An 18,627-nucleotide genomic window follows, 5' to 3' on the forward strand; every position below is an offset into this window, starting at 1 on the left:
AAAGTAGAGGGTCAGCGAAAAAGAGGAAGACCCTCAACGAGATGGATTGACACAGTGGCTGCAACAATGGGCTCAAGCATAACAACAACTGTGAGGATGGCGCAGGACCGGGCAGTGTTTCATTCTGTTGTACACGGGGTCACTATGATTCAGAACCGACTCAACAGCACCTAACAACAACTACAAAGAGGTCTTTTGCAGCAGATTTGTCCAATGCAATGTGTCATTTGCTATCTTGACTGCTGTTCCCATGGGCATTGATTGTGAATCCAAGTAAAATGAAATTCTTGACAACTTCAAAATTTTCTCCATTTAACATGATGTCATTTATTGGTCCAGTTGTGAGGACTTTTGTTTTGCTTATGTTGAGGTGTAATCCATAATGAAGGCTCTAGTCTTTATTCTTCATCATTAAGTGCTTCAGGTCCTCTTTGCTTTCAGCAAGTATTGTATCATATGCATGTTGCAGATTGTTAATGTATCTTCCTCCAGTCCTGATGCCACCTTCTTCTTCATATACTCCAGCTTCTGGGATTATCTGCGTAGCATACAGATTGAATAACTATGGTGAAAGGAAACAACCCTGACACACACCATTACTGATTTTAAACCATGCAGTGTTCCTTGCTCTGTTCAAATGACTGCCTCTTGGTCTCTGCAAAGGTTCCTTATGAGCACAATGAGGTGTTCTGGAATTCCTATTCTTCCCATTGTTATCCATAACCCAAAATTTGTTATGATCCACACAGTCAGACGCCTTTGCATAGTAAATAAAACACAGGTAAACAGCTTTCTGACACTCACTGCTTTCAGCCAAGATCCATGTGACATCAGCAGTGAAGTCTCTCATTCGATGTCATCTTCTGAATCTGCCTTGACTTTCTGGAAGTTCCCTGTTGATGTGCTGCTGCAACAATTTTTGAACTGTTTTCAGCAAAATAATTAAAAACTTAAAGATTACAGCCAAAAATCTCTACAGGGGCAGTTCTACTCTGTCATGTTGGATGCCTATGATCCACAGGTATAAGGGTTAGGGTTCCAGCATATATTTTGTGTTGACACAATTCACTCCCTAACATTATGCCTTACTCATCTATGATTCCACAGATCTTTGTACCCATATATGCTCAATTAATGCTGATTCAATGAATAAGTCTGGGTTCCCAAAATCTTTGTTCCCACCTCTAGGTCCTGAGGCCAATATCTGTACTTAGTCCACTGCTGGTGCTTCTGGCCAGGATCACAGGCAACCTAGGCCATTACTGTGGTTCAAAGAGACAACTTTCTCTTCCTCCCCATTGCAGGTCCTGAACCTACCCTGGTTCCATTCACCCTCAACTTCACCATCACCAACCTCAACTACGCGGATGACATGGGACGCCCAAGCTCCATCAAGTTCAACTTGACTGAAAGGATCCTGCAGCGCCTGGTAAGAGTCCCATGATGACCAACTTGCAGTCTCAGTTAGTTTCTACCCACAGAGCCCCTCAGCCCCTTGGGCCCTCCTGCTCACCTCCTTCTCTTTTCTCACCAGCTTGGGCCCTTACTCAATAAGACCAGTGTTGGCCCCCTCTATTCTGGCTGCAGACTGACCTCACTCAGGTGAGACACCTTGAAAAGACAACTGGCGGGGCTGCCACAAGTGCTCCCAGCCTCAAGGCCTTTGGTCAGTTTCCTTTCTGCCCTGACAGACACAGCCTCTTCAGTAGAGGTGGAATTCAGGAGGCATTTGCTCCAGCACCAAGGCATTTCCTGGTCCCCACTCCCACTCCCAGGTTCTGCGGAGCCCATCAACAGGATTGGCCCCTCCCTGGTATCCTTGAACTCCTTCCTCCCTTCCTCTGACCAAGGAGGGCATTTCCTTCAGGTGTTAAATTCTGTCCCCAGGGATTCTCTCCAGACAAAGATGCCTTGTGGACTTGTTTAATCCCAAATCCAGCTCTTCACCTGTCTCATTTCCTCTGGCCCCTTCCTGCCGTAGCACTAAAGAATCTCAGAAACCCTCTCTGGGGGAAGCATTTATTAACATCCCTCACATCCTCCCTCTACAGGCCCAAGAAGGATGGGGAAGCCACCAGAGTAGACACTGTCTGTACCCTCCGCCTGGACCCTGATGGCCCCAGGCTGGACAGAGAGTGGCTCTACTGGGAGCTGAACCAGCTGACCCAAGGGATCAGCCAGCTGGGCCCCTACACCCTGGACAGGGACAGTCTCTATGTCAATGGTGAGAAGCCCTGCTGGGGTAGGGGTCTCCTCTCCCTTGCTAGGTGGGTCCTGCTAGGGCAGGTATCTGCCCCAAGTTTAGGCTTCCATCTGGGCCTCTCATATTAGAGGGCTTTGAGCAAGGCCTCTGTCTCCTAGGCAAAAGGGGTGTGTGTGGCCTTTGATCCCTGCCAGGTGGTGGCTCTGTCTCCTTTGTAAGGAATCACAGCTGTGATGGTCCAGATGCCATCTCTACCTTGACCAAGTTGCCTCCTCATTGAATGTCTCTCCCTCCCCCTTCCTTACCATCCTATCTGCAGGTTACACCCACTGGGCCTCAACCACTACCTCCACCAGTGAGTATTAAAGACCTCAATATCCCTGTATGCCTGGGACCACCCTACATCTCCTGAACAAGAGGAGCTACTGGACCTGCCAACCCCTCTCCCCCGCCACTACTTAGGAAAGTAAAAGGGTCCAGAAGACATGCCTAGAATGTGGTGACAGGGGTCACCCCATTGCCCACCCTCTTGAGGATGATGACCTCTCCCTGGGCTGAGAGGGGCATAAGAGAACTGTACATTTCCTTACCTAGTACCCCACCCCACCACCCATTGCAATTTCCTTAGAGATAGCTCTCCAAGGATATCAACCCTTGTGTTTCTTCCCCAGGAGCTGTGAACTCCTCATCCTTCCCACCATCCTCTCTGGCACCTGCTCTCACCACTAAGCCCACAGGTAGGAAAGTCCTCAAGCTTTTTTTGATGATGAAATCATTTCTCCAGCATTATTGTACCAAATCATTTCTTTCTTCATTGCTCATTCACTGTCCCTGAGGGAGCTCATCCATTTATGTGAATTCCACCAAGCATCTAGTCAGTGGGTATCCAAATCTACACCCTACACCAGCTCCGGACACTTAGTCCATCCACCTCCTAGGAAATCACTCAGACAGCTTGGTCTCAACATGTCCACACTGAAGTCATCATCATCCCTCAAACCTGCTCTTTCCCTCATCATCAAACGCCACAGAGGCAGGAGTGGCAGCCTTGGCCCTCCCTGTCCTTCACCTCCCACATCCATCCATCTCTCAAGACTTTTCCTTTTCTGCATCACCTAAAACTTTTCTTGGGCATCCAGCATCTTTTGCTAGGATGGCTGCAGTAGCCACCATTCTGGCCTACATATGTCTACCTACTTCCTGTCTTGTTGAAAATCTTTAGATTGCTCCACCTGACCTCAAGTCACATCCAACCTCTGTTCTGGACAGTCACAGATTCCCCTTTCTGGGCTCAGAAGATCCTTCCTGTCCCATGTCTTACTTCCTGTGGCCACAATGAAAGGATTTGAGGTTTCTTGTGTGAGCTGCTCTGCCCTACCACCAGGCCTTTGTCCATGCTCTTCCTCCTGTCTGGAGTAATCTTTCCAGTTGTTGGCTGCCATTTACCAAACTCTTACCCCTTCTTATAATCACATCTGAAATGGTGCCTCCTTTGTGAACTTTCCTGAGTCATTGGGTTTGGTGCCCCTCCCGGACTCATATGCCCTCAGCTCACCTTGCAGCTTAATGGTCTAATCACTGCCTGGCCACAATACCGGAGACTAAGACATGTCTTAGTTTCCTAATGCTGCTGTAACAGAAATATACAAGTGGGTGAATATAAAGAAAAGAAGTTTGTTTTCTCAAAATTCAGGAGGTTAGAAGTCTGGATTCAGGGCACCGGCTCTAGGGTAAGGCTCTCTGTCTCAGCTCCAGGAAAAATCCTTGTCACTTTCAGCTTCTGTAGCCCCAGCATTCTTTGCTTCCTTGGCGATCTGCACACAGCCTCTAACTTCCCAAGTCTGTGCTTTGCTTCGGTAGCTAATCTCTTCTTTTTATAACTCAGAAGTCATTAGGTCTAGGACACACCCTACACTGATATGGCCTCACTAATATAACAAAGAAAAGCCTATTCCCAAATGAGATTTCATCCACAGATATGTTGTTGTTAGGTGCCTTGGAGTCGATTTTCCACTCATAACCACCCAAAGGGGCCCTGGTTGCACAATGGTTAAAGACTCTGCTGGTAACCAAAAGGTTGCCGGTTCTAACCCACTTAGTGGCTCCTCAGGAGAAAAGACCTGGTGAGCTGCTCCCGTAAATATTGTTGTTATTGTTGTTAAGTTCTGTCCAGTGGGTTCCAAATCATAGCCACCCTATGTACAACAGAACAAAACACTGCCTGGTCCTGCGCCATCCTCACAATCATTGCCATGTTTGAGCCCATTGTTGCAGCCCCTGAGTCAACCCATCTCACTGAAGGTCAGTATTCTTCACAAACACCATAATTCAAAGGCATCAATTCTTCAGTTTTGCTTTTTCATTGTCTAGCTTCCCTATGCAAATAAGCCAGTTGAAAACACCATGGTTTGGGATAGGAACATCTTAGTCATCAGAGTGATGTCTTTGCTTTTTAAGGTTTAAAGAGGTCTTCTGCATCAGCTTTGTCCAGTGCAGTGCGTCTTTTGATTTCTTGACTGCTGCCTTCATGGGTGTTGATTGTGGATCCAAGTAAATTGAAATCCTTGACAACTTCATGCTTATTGGTCCAGTTGTGAGGATTTTTGTTTTCTTTATATTGAGGTGTAATCCACAGTGAAGGCTGTAGTCGTTGATTTTCATCAGTAAGTGCTTCTAGTCCTCTTCACTTTTAGCAAGCAAGGTTGTATCATCTGCAAATCACAAGTTGTTAATGAGCCTTCCTCCAATCCTGACACCGCGTTCTTCTCCCTATAGTCCAGCTTCTCGGAATATTTGCTCAGCATACAGATTGAATACATGTGGTGAAGGATACAACACTGACGCACATTTTTCCTTATTTTAAGCCACGTGATATCCCTTTGTTCTGTTCGAATGACTGCCTCTTGGTCTATGCACTGGTTCCTTATGAGCACAATGAAGTGTTCGGAATTCCCCTTCACCGCAATGTTACCCATAACTTGTTATGATTCACACAGTAAAATGCCTTTGCATAGTCAGTAAACCCAAGTAAACATGTTTCTGGTATTCTCTGCTTTCAGCCAAGATCCATCTGTCATCAGCAATGGTATTCCTTGTTCCACATCCTCATCTGAATCAGGCTTGAATTTCTGGCCGTTCCCTGTTGGTGTACTGCTGCAACCTTTTAAAATTATTTTAAGCAATATAATTTAAAAACAAAGATTACAGCTTAAAAATCCTATGTGGGCAGTTCTACTTTGTCATATTGGATGCCTATGATCCACATATATAAAGTTTAGGGTTCCGACATGTTTTGTGTTGACACAATTCAATCCGTAACACTATGCCTTATTCATCTATGATTCCACAGAGCTTTGCACCCATATATGCTCAATTAATGCTCACTGAATGAGGAAGTCTGGGTTCCCAAAGTCTTTGTTCCCTCCTTATGCTCCTGTGGCAGTTGGCTGTACTTAGTCCACTGCTGGTGTTTCTGGCCGGGGTCCCAGGTAACCGTGGCCATTTCTATGGTACAAAGAGACAACTTCCTCTTCCTCCCCCAATGCAGCTCCTGAACCTGCCCCAGATCTGTTCACTCTCAACTTCACCATCAACAACCTGCGCTACACAGATGACCTGGGACGTTTGGGATCCACCAAGTTCAACTTGACTGAAAGGATCCTGCAGCGACTGGTAAGAGCACCACGATGATCACTTGGCAGCCCCACCTCATCCCTGCCCACATAGTCCCTCAACTCCTTGGGCCTTCCTGCTCACCTCCTTCTCTTTTCTCAACAGCTTGGGCCCTTGCTCAAAAAGACCAGTGTTGGCGCCCTTTACTCTGGCTGCAGACTGACCTCGCTCAGGTGAGACACCTGGAAAAGACAACTGACGGGAATGCCGAAAGTGATCCCATGCTCAAGGCATTTGGTCGGTGTCCTTTCTGCCATGCCAGATAATTCAGGGGGCATTTGCTCCAGGACCAAGTTATTTCCTGGTTCCCACTCCCACTCCCAGGCTTTGCAGGGCCCATCAGCAGGACTGGTCCCTCTCTGGTACTCCCTGAACTCCATCTTCCCCTTCCTCTGACAAATTAGGGCATTTCCTTCAGGTGTTAAATTCTGTCCCCAGGGATTCTCTCCAGACAAAGACACCTTGTGGACTTGCTTTAGTCTCAAATGCAGCTCTTCACCTGTCTCATTTCCTCTGGCCCCTTTCTGCCCTACCCGTAAAGAATCTCAGGACGCTTCTCTGGGGCACCATTTGTTGTCATCCCTCACATCCTCCCTCCCCAGGCCCAAGAAGGACGGGGAAGCCACCAGAGTAGATGCCATCTGCACCGTCCGCCCTGACCCTGAGGGCCCCAGGTTGAACAGAGAGTGGCTTTACTGGGAGCTGAACCAGCTGACCCATGGGGTCACCCAGCTGGGCCTGTACACCCTGGACAGGGACAGTCTCTATGTCAACGGTAAGAGGCCCTGCTGGGGTTAGTGTCTCCTCCTTCTTGCTGGATGGGTCCTGCTAGGGCAAGTATCTACCTCAAGTTTAGGCTTCCTTCTGGGCCTCTCATTTTAGAGGGCTTTGATCAAGGCCTCTGTCTCCTGGGCAGGAGGTGGGTGTGTGGCATTTGATCACTGCCAGGTGTGGGCTCTGTCTTCCTTGAAAGGAATCACAGCTATGATGGTCCAGCCACCATCTCTACCCTGACCAAGTGGCCTCCTCACTGAATGTCTCTCCCTCCCCCTTCCTCATCATCCTATCTACAGGTTATACCCACTGGGCCTCTGCCACCACCTCCACCAGTGAGTATTACAGACCTCAATATCCCTGTGTGCCTGGGACCACCCCGCATCTCCTGAACAATAGGAGCTGCTGGACCTGCCAGCTCTTCCCCGCCACTACCTACCATCAGGAAGGAAAAAGGTCCAGAGGACATGCATAGAATGTGGACTGAGTTAGAGATAATGGCAGTCTCTCTCTTCCCCACCTTGAGGATGATGGTCTCTTCCAGGGTAGAGTGGGATATAAGAGAGCTGTACATTTCCTTATCTTAGTATCCCACCCCCACCACCCATTGCCATTTCCTTAGAGATAGCTCATCTTATATTCCAATCCTGGTGTTTCTTCTCTAGCAGCTGTGACCTCCACAGCCTTCTCAGCATCCTATCTGGCACCTGCCCTCACCACCAAGCCCACAGGTAAGAAAGGCCTCAGGCTCTTATTGATAATGAAATCTCTTCTGCAGCATTATTTGTATCAAATCATTCCTTCCTTCATTGCTCACTCACTCTCCCAGAGGGTGCTCAGCCATTTGGATTCTACTGACCACCTAGCCTTTGAGACCCCAAATCCATACCCCGCGGCAGCTCCCGACCCCTTGTCTATTCACCTCCTGGGACATCACTCAGTCCTCCTGGTCTCAACATGTCCACCCTGAAGTCATCATCATCCCTCATATCTGCTCTATCCCTTATCACCAAACACAGAGTCTGGTGTGCCAACCTTGGCCCTTCCTGTTCCTCACCTCCACATACATCCATCACCAAAGCTCATCTCTTGTCCCTCCTAAATATCTCTCAAGTCCTTCCTTTCTCTGCATCTGCATCACCTCAACCTTCATTCAGGCTGCCAGCATCTTTCACTAGGATGGCTGTAGTAGCCTCCACTATGACCTATATATGTCCATGTAATTCCTGTCTTGTTGACAATCTTTGGATGGCTCCACCTGGCCTCAAGTCACGTCCAAACTCTGTTCTGGATAGTCACAACCTCCCTTTCTGGGCTCAGAGGATCTTTCCAGACTCATATCTAAACTTCCCTGTGTCCACAATGAAAGGAGTTGAGGTTCCTTGTGTGAAACTGCTCTGCCCTACCACCAGGACTTTACCTAGGCTGTTCCTCCTGCCTACAGGATTCTTTGCAGTTGTCAGCTACCATTTACCTAACTCACACCCGAAATGGTGCTTCCTTTATGAAGCTTTCCTGAGTCATTGAATTGGGTATACTTTCTTGACACATATGTCCCCTAGGTTCCCCTGCAGTGTAAAGGTCTGGTCACTCCCCTGGTCACAATACTGGGAGATTACAAGTCTTAATTATCTAGTGCTGCTGTAACAGAAATACCATAAGTGGTCGGCTTTAAAGAATGGAAATTTATTTTCTCAGAGTTTCAGAGGCTGGAGGCACCAGTTTTAGTAAGCTCTGGGGGAAAATCCTTGTCTCTTTCAGCTTCCATAGCCCAGCATTCCTTGGTTCCTTAGAAATCTTCACATGGCATCTATCTTCCCCAGTTTGTGTTTGTGCTTCTGTGTCTAATCTGTTCTTTTAATAACTCAAAAGAGATTAGTTTAGGACACACCGTACACTGATAATGGCCTCATTAACATAACAAATAAAACCTTATTCCAAAACTGGATTACATCCAGTTACACAAGTTAGGATTCCAACACATATTTTGGTGGGACACATTTCAAACTGTAACATTATGCCTTATTCATCTATGAACCCACAGAGCCCAGCACAGAGCTTTGCACTCATTCCAAAATCAAAACATCAAACCCCTTGCTGTCAAGTCGATTCTGACTCATAGTGACCCCAAGTGTTACAGAGCAGAACTGCTCCATAGGGTTTTCTTGGCTGTAATCTTTATGGAAGCAGATCACCAGGGTGGGTTCAAATTGCCAATCTTTAGGTTAAAAGCCCATTGCAAATCACTTGCACCACCCAGGGACATTTGTACCCATTAGCGCTCAATAATGAGTCAAGGTTCCCAACATCTTGTGAATTCCAGAATGTTCCCTCCTTCAGCTTCTGCAGTGGATGGCTGTACTTAGTCCACTGCTAGTGCTTCCGGCCAGGATCCCAGGCAATCTTGGCCGTCACTATGATCCAAATGGACCTCTCTCTCTTCTTCCCCCAATGCAGCTGCTGAACCTGCCCTGGTTCCGTTCACCCTCAACTTCACCATCACCAACCTGCGCTACACGGGTGACATGGGACGCCCAGGCTCTACCAGGTTCAACTTCACTGACAGGGTCTTGCAGCGCCTGGTGAGAGACCCACGATGACCACCCACCAGCCCTCCTCACACCTTCACACCTTCCCACACAGCCCCTCAACCCCTTGGGCCCTCTTGCTCACCTCCCTCTCTTTTCTCACCAGCTTGGACCTTTACTCAATAAGACCAGCATCGGCGCCCTCTACTCTGGCTGCAGACTGGCCTGGCTCAGGTGAGACCCGTGGATGGAGGGATTCAGCAGATTGGGTGGACCCTCTTGCACAAGGCTCAGTTTCTGTGACCTCCAGCTCCACCTGACCACTTCATGCCCTCTTCATTTCCCAGAATGCTTAAGGGTTAGAGACAAGGAACAATGTTTACAGTTTATAGGCTCCAGATGATATTTTGTTATAAACAAGGGCTCTCCTCTAAGAAATAACCACTGCATCCTGTCTGCAAATTCTAAGAACAATGTTTTCTGTCCCCAGCAGTGAATGTGTTATGTCAGATGAGAGACACCTAGGAGAGCCCCTCTCAACCTCAGAGTTAGCTCCTTCAGCATCTTCCTTCAATGCTCTTCCTTTACACACCTGGAATGCTCAGGTATCCTTCTCAATGTTTCTCCATTCCCATATCCTTCCTTCTGCAGGCCTAAGAAGGGCATAGCAACCACTGGAGTGGATGCTGTCTGCACCTACTACTCTGACCCTGAGGGCCCCAGGTTGGACAGAGAGCAGCTATACTGGGAGCTGAGCCAGTTGACCCATGGTGTCAACCGACTGGACTACTACAGTCTAGACCGGGACAGTCTTTATGTCAATGGTAAGGGGCTGTGCTGCAGCTGGGTCTGTCTTCCAGCTGGAGTCTTTTGTTTTCCCAAAGCTCTGAGGGAGGCCACAATCTCCTCAGAGTGAGCATTAATCTAGTCTTTCCCACTCCTGGGTCTGGGTTCTGTCTTCATTGTGATGAATCAATGTCCTAGTGGGGATAATGACTGGATCCAGCCACTTCAACCTCATAGACTGGTTGCCTCTTCCTGAACATCCCTCCACAGCCTCTTCCCTCTGCTTTTCCTGCAGAAATTCCTAATCCTGTCTTTTACTTAATGTTTTCAAGGTCCATCCATGTTGTAACATGTCTCAGGACTTCGTTTCTCTCTATGGCTGAGTCATATTCTGTTGTGTGTACAACCACATTTTTTTAATCCATTCATCTGTTGATGGGCACTTAGGTTGTTTCCACCTTCTGGCTATTGTGAATAGTGCTGCAATGAATATTGATGTTCTTCTTATCCTTTATATACACCCTGACTCTCTTCAGCTCTTCTTCCCTTCTCTCTGCAGGTTACACCTATGCAGCCTCAGCCTCAACTACCACCAGTGAGTATCTCTGACCCTGATTTCCTGGGTCCCGTCCACACATTAGCAGGAGAGCTGGTTTTCCTTTACTTCGTATCCTCAGTGAGGGAAACATCTGGAAGGGCCCCTAACTCACACCTCCTCTCCTCCTGGCTCCTGGTGGAGAGTCCCAGCCCAAGATGAAGAGGGCTTAGACACAGATATGATGTGGCCCTCACATGGTTTTCATTTTAATCTGAAAAAGTTGCCTAGTATTCTCTTTTGTTATCCTTTTTTTTTTTTTCCTAATCTTTCTTTGTCTTTTCATTTTTTAAGTTTTTTTGTGTGTGTGTGGTAAAAAATTATATAACAAAACATTTGTCAATTCAACAATTTTTACACATACAATTTTGTGAGACTGATTACATTCATCATATTGAACAACCATCACCACTATCCTTTTCCAAATTATTCGACCGCCATTAACAGAAACTCAGTGCCCCTAAGCAATGACTTTTTCTCCTTTCCCTCCCATTCCTGGTAACCACTAATAAGCTTTGATTTCTATATATTTGCCTATTTCATGTAAATTCCTTTTGTGACTAACTTATTTTGCTTAGCATAATGTTTTCAAGGTTCATCCATGTTGTGGCATGCAACAGAACTTCATTTCATTTTATGGCTACGTAATATTCCATTGTATGTGTATGCTACATTTTGTTCATTCATCCGTTGACAGACATTTAAGCTGTTTCCACCTTTTGGCTATTATGAATAGTGCTGCTGTGAACACTGATGTTCTTCTTATCCTTTAATTCATGTCTCTGTTTGTTATTCTGAGACTTTCTTAACATCACTGTTGCACCTGTTGTGGTTGAATTTTCAGCTAACATTTATTGAAACCAATGACCTTCCAGACACCTTGCTAAGAGAGTTACATACACTGTCTTCTTTAATCCATACCACAGCCATGTGACTTAGCTCCATTTTACAGATGAGGAAACTCAGGCCCAGAGAGGCTGAGTCTCCTGCAAAGGCCACACAGCAAATAAATAATAGAACCAGGATTTCACATACTCCAACTCATTGTCTAAGTCTCCACATTATTCATCTATTGGTTTATTCATTCCAAAAGATATGCTGATTTTTGGGGTACACTCTTATGTTCAAGTTCAAGGGCCAAACTCCTTTTGCATCCCCAGAAAACCCTGTGATAAGCACCTTGTTGGTTTTCAAGAATTAATTGCCCTTGCATTAGGAGTATGTTTTCTCAACTCAGTCAGACTCTCCTTGGGTCCATCACTGGTCTCTTACATCTCATCCTCCATCGCTTTCTGTGACCACAGCAGGAGTCTGGGCCACTGAGGTGCAATAACAACCATCTTTTTCCAGTTGATAAGGGGAAAATAAGTCAATATCAACTCCATGAGTACAAGGCCTGTGTTTTATTTATCACTGTCTCTAGCCCTCATAACAGTTCCTGGAACATTATAAGGCCAAGTCAATACATGTGGAAGGAAGAAAAGATGGATGGGAGGAAGGAAAAATGGATGGAAGAAAGGATGTAGGGAGGGAGAGAAAGGATGGATGGATGGATGGATGGATGGATGGATGGATGGATGGATGGAAGACAAGATGGATGGAAGAAGGAAGGAGGGAAAGATAGGTGATGGCTAGAGGAAGAAAGGCAGAAGAGAGGGAGAAAGAAGGATGGAGGAAGGAAGGATAGATGGATAAGATGGATAGATGGATGGAAGAAAAGTTGGAAGGAAGAAGGAAAGAAAAAAGGAAGGGTGGAAGGATGGACAGAAGGGTGCATGGAAAGAAGTGTGAATGGAAAGAAAGAAAGAAGGAAGGAAAATAGTTGGATGGAAAGAAGGAATGGAAGGAAGAAAGGAAGCATGGACAGTATGCATGGAAGGAGGTACAAACGGAAGGAAGGAAAGACTTATGGATGGAACAAAAGAAACATGCAGGGAAAGAAGATAGAAGGAGAGAAGGAAAGACAGACAAAAGGAAGCATGGAAGGAGGGATGAATGAAAAGAAGAGGAGGGAGGGAGGGAGGGCAGGAAGGGGGTAAGCTTTTCTTCCACAGGTGTGTCTTAAACATTTAGCCTGGGACCACTTATCTTTTCTAGAGTCAGGTCACAGGAATCTGATCTCACCTGTGCCATGAGTTCACTTATGCTCCTTCCCGTGGGGTTCTGCACAGTCGCCCCACTATTGTGCACTGCCTCAGCTGCACAGGTCTGAGGATTCGCATAACAGAGAGGTTAAGAGCATAGACTCTGGGGTTGCATAACCTGGGTCCAAACCCAGACTTGCCCTCCCTCCAGTCATGTGACCCTGGGCAGGTGACACTTCCTGGGCTTTGGCTTCCTCCTTTGTTAGTTGTGGATGATTCTAATACCCAGCTCACATAATATCCATGTAAAAAGTGAATTCCCAAAGTGTTCACTTCTTTATTTTGTATAATAGACACATAGTGCTTACTCTGTGCCTGGCACTGTGCTAAGCACTTTACAAAGATTAACCTGTTTAAGCATCATAACAACCTTTGAAGTAAGAATCATTATTATCCCATTTTCCAGATGAATAAATTGAAGTGCAGCGTGTTTGGTATGGCTGTTAGGATTATTTTGTGTGTGTGTGTGTTTTCTTATGAATGTCATTATTATTAACCAATGTATAGAAGGTTATTATACCTGACTGTGAGTGCAGGGGAGAGGGAAATAGAAAGAAAGAGAGAGGCAGAGAGAGAGACAGAAGCACAGACAGAGACAAGAGAGACAGAGAGATAGAGATGGGAGCAGAGAGAACCTGAGTGAAAATGTCCGGGATCTTTGGTTCCTCACCAGTGTGTCAGGATTGAGCCTTTTCTTCTGGGAAAGAACAAAACTATTAATGTTTTCACTGAGCTCTCCCCTCCTACATCTAGGTTAAAAGGGCCCAGCTCAATGCTGCAAATCATTAAGCACCCCCATCCACATTTCCTGCTGGAGTCCCTGGGTGGTACAAATGGTTAATGCACTCAGCTGCTAACCTTAAGGTTGAGGGTTTTAATCTACCCAGAGATGCCTTGGAAGAAAGGCCTGGCAACCTGCTTCCAAAAAATTAGCCATTGAAAACCCTATGGAGCACAGTTCTACTCTGACACACACAGGGTCCACTGCACCAGGCAGGTTTGGTTTTTTTATTCCCTGCTGGAGTTGTCTCCATTAACTAGTGACCCTCAGGCTGATCTGGAGGAGGGCATGAGGACTCTGGAAACCCCTCCCTGAGCCTTGTCAGTCTCCCTTGCCACAGCCGGGGAGGTCAGCGAGGAGCCGTTCACCCTGAACTTCACCATCGACAACCTGCGCTACTCTGCCGACATGGGCCGCCCAGGCTCCCTCAAGTTCAACATCACGGACACTCTCTTGCAGTACCTGGTGAGAGGCCTGCTTTCCCTGCCTGCCCCTTTGTGCCCAGCCCAGCGCTCTTGCTTGTATCTGACCAGCACTGGCTCCCTCCTTCCCTTCCAGCTCAGCCCCTTGTTCCAGAGGAGCAGCCTGGGTGCCCGATATGTAGGCTGCAGGCTCACCACGCTAAGGTGAGACCTCTCTCTCCCTCCAGGCCGTCCCCTCCTCTCTGCCATCACCGAAGAATTTGGGGTTCTGACCTCTGACTGTGGAGGCCACCCGGGTTGGTGGCGGGCTCCCCGTGGAGGGTCCTCTTCTGCATCCATTTACTCTCACGTCTCGAGTCAGCTTGCATTCTGTTGGCATTTACTAAGCACAGTCGCTAGGTGGCGTAAGCGGTTTGCGCTCCAGTACTAACGTGAAGATTGGCAGTTTGAACCCACCCAGTGGTACTGCAGAAGGCCTGGCAATCCACTTCCGTTAAGATTACAGCCAAGAAAAACCCATGAAGCAGTTCTACTCTGACACAAAGGAGTTGCCATGGGTCAGAATTGACTTGATAGCAAAGGGTTTGGTTTGGTTTTTCAGTCCCTGGGTTGTGGAATGGTTTTTCAGTCCACAGTTAAGCAGTCAACTACTAACTGAAAGTTTGGAGGTTCAAGCCCACCCAAAGGTGCCTCAGAAGAAAGGCCTGGTGATCTACTTCTGCCATTCAACCATTGAAAACCCTGTAGAGCGCAGTTCTGCTCTGACACACATGAGGCCTCCATGAGCTGGAGTCAACTCTGTAGCAACTGGGTTACAGGTGTGTCTGTTCATATTTTTGTTCAGTTGACACTTATGGTGCAGCTTCTCTGCGGTAGGTGGTGGGTACCACAGGAACAAGACAGACACTGCTCCCTGCCCTCATCTAGTGGAAAAGAACAGATCCTAAATAGGAAAATAGGTATCCACGTAAGATGATTTCAAACAGGGTGAGGTGAGGTGGAGCATAGAGAGTGATGGGGAGGGCAGCTTTCCCCAGGACACAGGGACAGCCTCTCTGTGAAGCTGACTTTGGAGCTGTGTACTGAATGACAAGAAAACTGTTCCAGGCAGAGGGAACAGCATGGGGAAAGGTCTTGAGGTGAGAACGAGCTAGGCATGTTTGGTGAACAGCAGTGAGGCCAATGTGGCTGGAGGAAAGAGAGAGCAAGGGGAAGAGAGGGAGGAGATGAGCTTTGAGACATCAGCAGGGTTTACAGCACATAGGGTCTTGGAGGACTTTGATTTTAATATGAAGCAGGCACTATGCTAGGTGCTGGAGGTTCAACATAACAGTGAACCAGACTGGCCCATTCCCTGCCTTCATGGAGGCCACAATCTGGAGGGAACATGGACAAAAAATATATGATGACATAGAGGGCAACCAGGGCTGTCATTTAGTCAATGCCCATGGAAGCAGCAGTCAAGAAATCAAATGACATATTGCACTGGGCGAATCTGCTGCAAAGGACTTCTTTAAAGCTATAAAAAGCAAAAATGTCACTGATGAATAATGTGCCTGACCCGAGCCATGCTCTTTTCAATTGCCTCATATGTATGCAAAAGCTGGACAAAGAAAAAAAGAAGCCAGAAGAAGAATTGATGCATTTGAATTGTGGTGCTGGTGAAGAATATTGACTATACTGTAGATTGCTAGAAGAACAAACTAATCGGTGTTAGAAGAAATACAACTGGAATGCTCTATAGGAGCAAGGATGTTGAGATTTATGTTGCTTACTTTGGACACGTCATCAAGAAAGGCCAATGGCTAAAAAAAGACATCAGGTTTGGTAGATGGCCAAGGAAAACCCTCAACGAGATGGAATTTCACAATAGCCGAAACAATGGACTCAAACATACCAACGATCGTGAAGATGGCACAGGACCAGGCAACATTTCCTCCTGTTGTGCATAAGATTACCATAAGGTCACCATGAGTTGGAGCCGATTTGACAGCAACTGACAACAATAAACAACCAGGACTGTGATGGGGAAGCACAGGGGGCTGGGGGTCTTGACCCAGCCTGGGAGGGTCCTTGGCGGAAGAGGCATCTAGGCTGAGACCTGAAAAAGGTGGGAAAAGGAGAGTCTTCCAGACAGTAGTAACCACATGTACCAAGGCCTTGAGGTGAGAGAATATAGCCATGTAGAAATGCTATGAATGGTTCAGTGAGGCTAGAACTTGGGTGTGAGGTGTGCAGTGGCCACAGGTGGCCTGCATCCCCCCAAAACCAGCCTCTCCTTCGCATCCTCAGAAGCACCTCCCTCCCCAGGTCTGAGAAGAACGGTGCCTGGACAGGAGTGGACGCCCTCTGCACCTACCGGCAGCCCCCTAGGGGTCCAGGCCTGCACGCCAAGCAAGTGTTCCATGAGCTGAGCTGGCAGACCCGTGGCATCACCTGGCTGGGCCCCTACTCACTGGACAAGGACAGCCTCTACCTCAATGGTGAGTGGCCCTCATCCCCACCTCCCCGAGCCCACCCTCCCCTCCCAGGAGGGTCTCTGTTTACCAGTTCTCCAGGGAAAGACTTGAAACAAACTCAAGTGTGAATCCTGGCTCCACCACGGACCTTCCACAGTCACCTGCAAGGCCAGTCCTTGATTAATCCCATTTTACAGATGAAGAAACTGAGATTCAGAAAGGCTAAGTAATTTGCCCAAGTGGGTGTAGCTGGAGAGTGGTGAGCTGGGGCATGAACCCCAGTTGTCAGAATCCAAAGCCTTGATACCCTCTACACGATTAACTCATAGAAGAGTGTTCTTGGGGGAGCCCCAGGGAAAGAAATTCCCACCTGTCTCCCCTCCTTGCTTCCAATGGACTTCTTTCCTGGGTGGGCCCCTATGCCAGGAAGGCAGGCAGGCACTCTGAACATCTAGGGGGTCTAAGCTGCAGACACACTGGACATCAGCATCAGCCTAGAACATGGGAAGGGACAGTGTTCAACAAGAGGGTGGCCCCTATCTGGGTTCTATGAGGCAGATTGTGGCTGTGGTGAGGTTGATCAGGATAACTCTCTTCCCTGCTCCTCCATCCGCAAACTGAGAGCGGCGCTTGGCACTCACAGTCTCTTATTTCCTGCTCATCTCACCATTGCTCCTTGAGGAGGATGTGGCCTTTGAAAAGAACCAAAACCTGTTGCCGTTGAGTCTATACCAACTCATACTGACCCTATAGGACAAAATAGAACTGCCTCATAGGATTTCCAAGGCTGTAAATCTTCACGGAAGCAGACTGCCACATCTTTCTCCTGGGGAGCGACTGGTAGTTTCAAACCGCCAACCTTTTGATTAGCAGCCAAGTGCTTAACCACTGTACCACCAGGCTCCTAGTGGCCTTTATTACTCCCATTTTAGCCAAGTGGGAAACTCAGGCACAGGGAGGTGAAGGGACCTGCCCATGCCCACAGTAAGTTTGTGGCCAGTCTGCATCTTGATGTTCTGAATCCACATCTGTTCCCCTTAGCTTCTGCTGTTGCATGGGGCTGTTTAGGATTTGCCCCCTTGAAAAGTCCACAGCATATATCCATCATTATGTGCACTCATTCAGCATTTGCCAACCATCTACTATAAGCCAGGCCCTGTGCCTGGCAGCAGGGACAGAGATAAGTCAGATGTGTGTCCTGTCCTAATGTAAGCTCCAGTGGGGTAGGACTGTTTGTTCAGTGCTATATTCCCCAAATGTAAACGGAACCTGGACCTATAAAACAAACAGTTGCTGTCAGGTCAGATCTGACTCATGGCAACTCCACGTGTGTCAGAGTAGAACTATGCACTGTAGTTATCAATGGCTGATTTTTCATAAGCAGATTGCCAGTTCTTTCCTCTGAGGTGCCTCTGGGAATACTCGAACCACCAACCTTTCAGTTAGAAGCCAATCACTTAACTGTTTGTGCCACCCAGGGACTCCTGGCACCTAATAGGGCTTCAGTGAATATTCATTGGATGGAGGGATAGATTGGAGGGAAGGTGGAAGAGTGGAGAGGTGGATGAGTGGTGAGTGGATGGATAGGTTGGAGGAGAGATATGTGAACACAAGCGCCTCTTCTTGGGGGCATGTTGGAGAGGCAGGGAGGGAAGGGTCAGTTCTGAGGAATCAAGAAAACCTTTGAGGGAAGGGTCAGTTCTAACTGAAGTATCAAGAAAACCTTTAGAGAGGGGGTGACATTTGAACTGGATCTTAGAAAGCAAAGGCATCCAGCAGGGGACCTACATGGACAAAGGCATGGATATATCCAGGACAGTTCTGCCACCTCCCCTTATATGTCATGTTTTGTTTCCAGGTTATAATGAACGTGGTCCAGCTGAGCCTCCAACAAGTATGTATCCTTGCACCCAGTGCCCCTGCCAAACTTTGTGGGTCCTGGACCAAGCTTCTCTTCTCAATCACAAAGGGAGTTATCCCTGTCAACTTGCTCGCTGTGCCAACTCACAGAGCAAAACTGTCAAGCTAAGGTCGAAGTCTGGGATTGCCAAGAAAAGCACAACTTATAGACAGGCATTGGGTGGAACAACTCTTTATTCACATAGGGAAGAGACAAAGCAAGGTCAGTTTCAGTAGTGACACCAGTGCCCCATGGCCTGTGGGTCACTTCCCATAGCCAATGCAGAGCTGATGTCCTGTGTGCACCCCTCTTGTGCCACAGGTAAGGGACTTTGCTCCTTCCCCACTGGGAACAGATATAGAA

The 18,627-nt window shown here is 47.4% G+C and overlaps 1 protein-coding gene across 1 annotated transcript in view; it reads left to right on the forward strand.

Moving 5' to 3' along the window:
- Positions 1-18,627, forward strand: part of LOC101356310 (mucin-16-like) — a 139,859-nt gene that overhangs the window by 102,169 nt on the left and 19,063 nt on the right. The window contains 18 exon segments of the mRNA XM_023733070.1: positions 1,305-1,429; positions 1,535-1,602; positions 2,052-2,224; positions 2,523-2,558; positions 3,112-3,171; positions 5,751-5,875; positions 5,981-6,048; positions 6,478-6,650; positions 6,949-6,984; positions 7,315-7,380; positions 9,107-9,231; positions 9,344-9,411; positions 9,829-10,001; positions 10,523-10,558; positions 13,824-13,948; positions 14,042-14,109; positions 16,216-16,388; positions 18,223-18,258. Of these exon segments, the coding sequence (XP_023588838.1) occupies positions 1,305-1,429; positions 1,535-1,602; positions 2,052-2,224; positions 2,523-2,558; positions 3,112-3,171; positions 5,751-5,875; positions 5,981-6,048; positions 6,478-6,650; positions 6,949-6,984; positions 7,315-7,380; positions 9,107-9,231; positions 9,344-9,411; positions 9,829-10,001; positions 10,523-10,558; positions 13,824-13,948; positions 14,042-14,109; positions 16,216-16,388; positions 18,223-18,258 (1,734 nt within the window).

This window comes from Trichechus manatus, unplaced genomic scaffold (assembly GCF_000243295.1).
Source record: "Trichechus manatus latirostris isolate Lorelei unplaced genomic scaffold, TriManLat1.0 scaffold00057, whole genome shotgun sequence".
NCBI classification, from domain to species: Eukaryota; Metazoa; Chordata; class Mammalia; order Sirenia; family Trichechidae; genus Trichechus; species Trichechus manatus.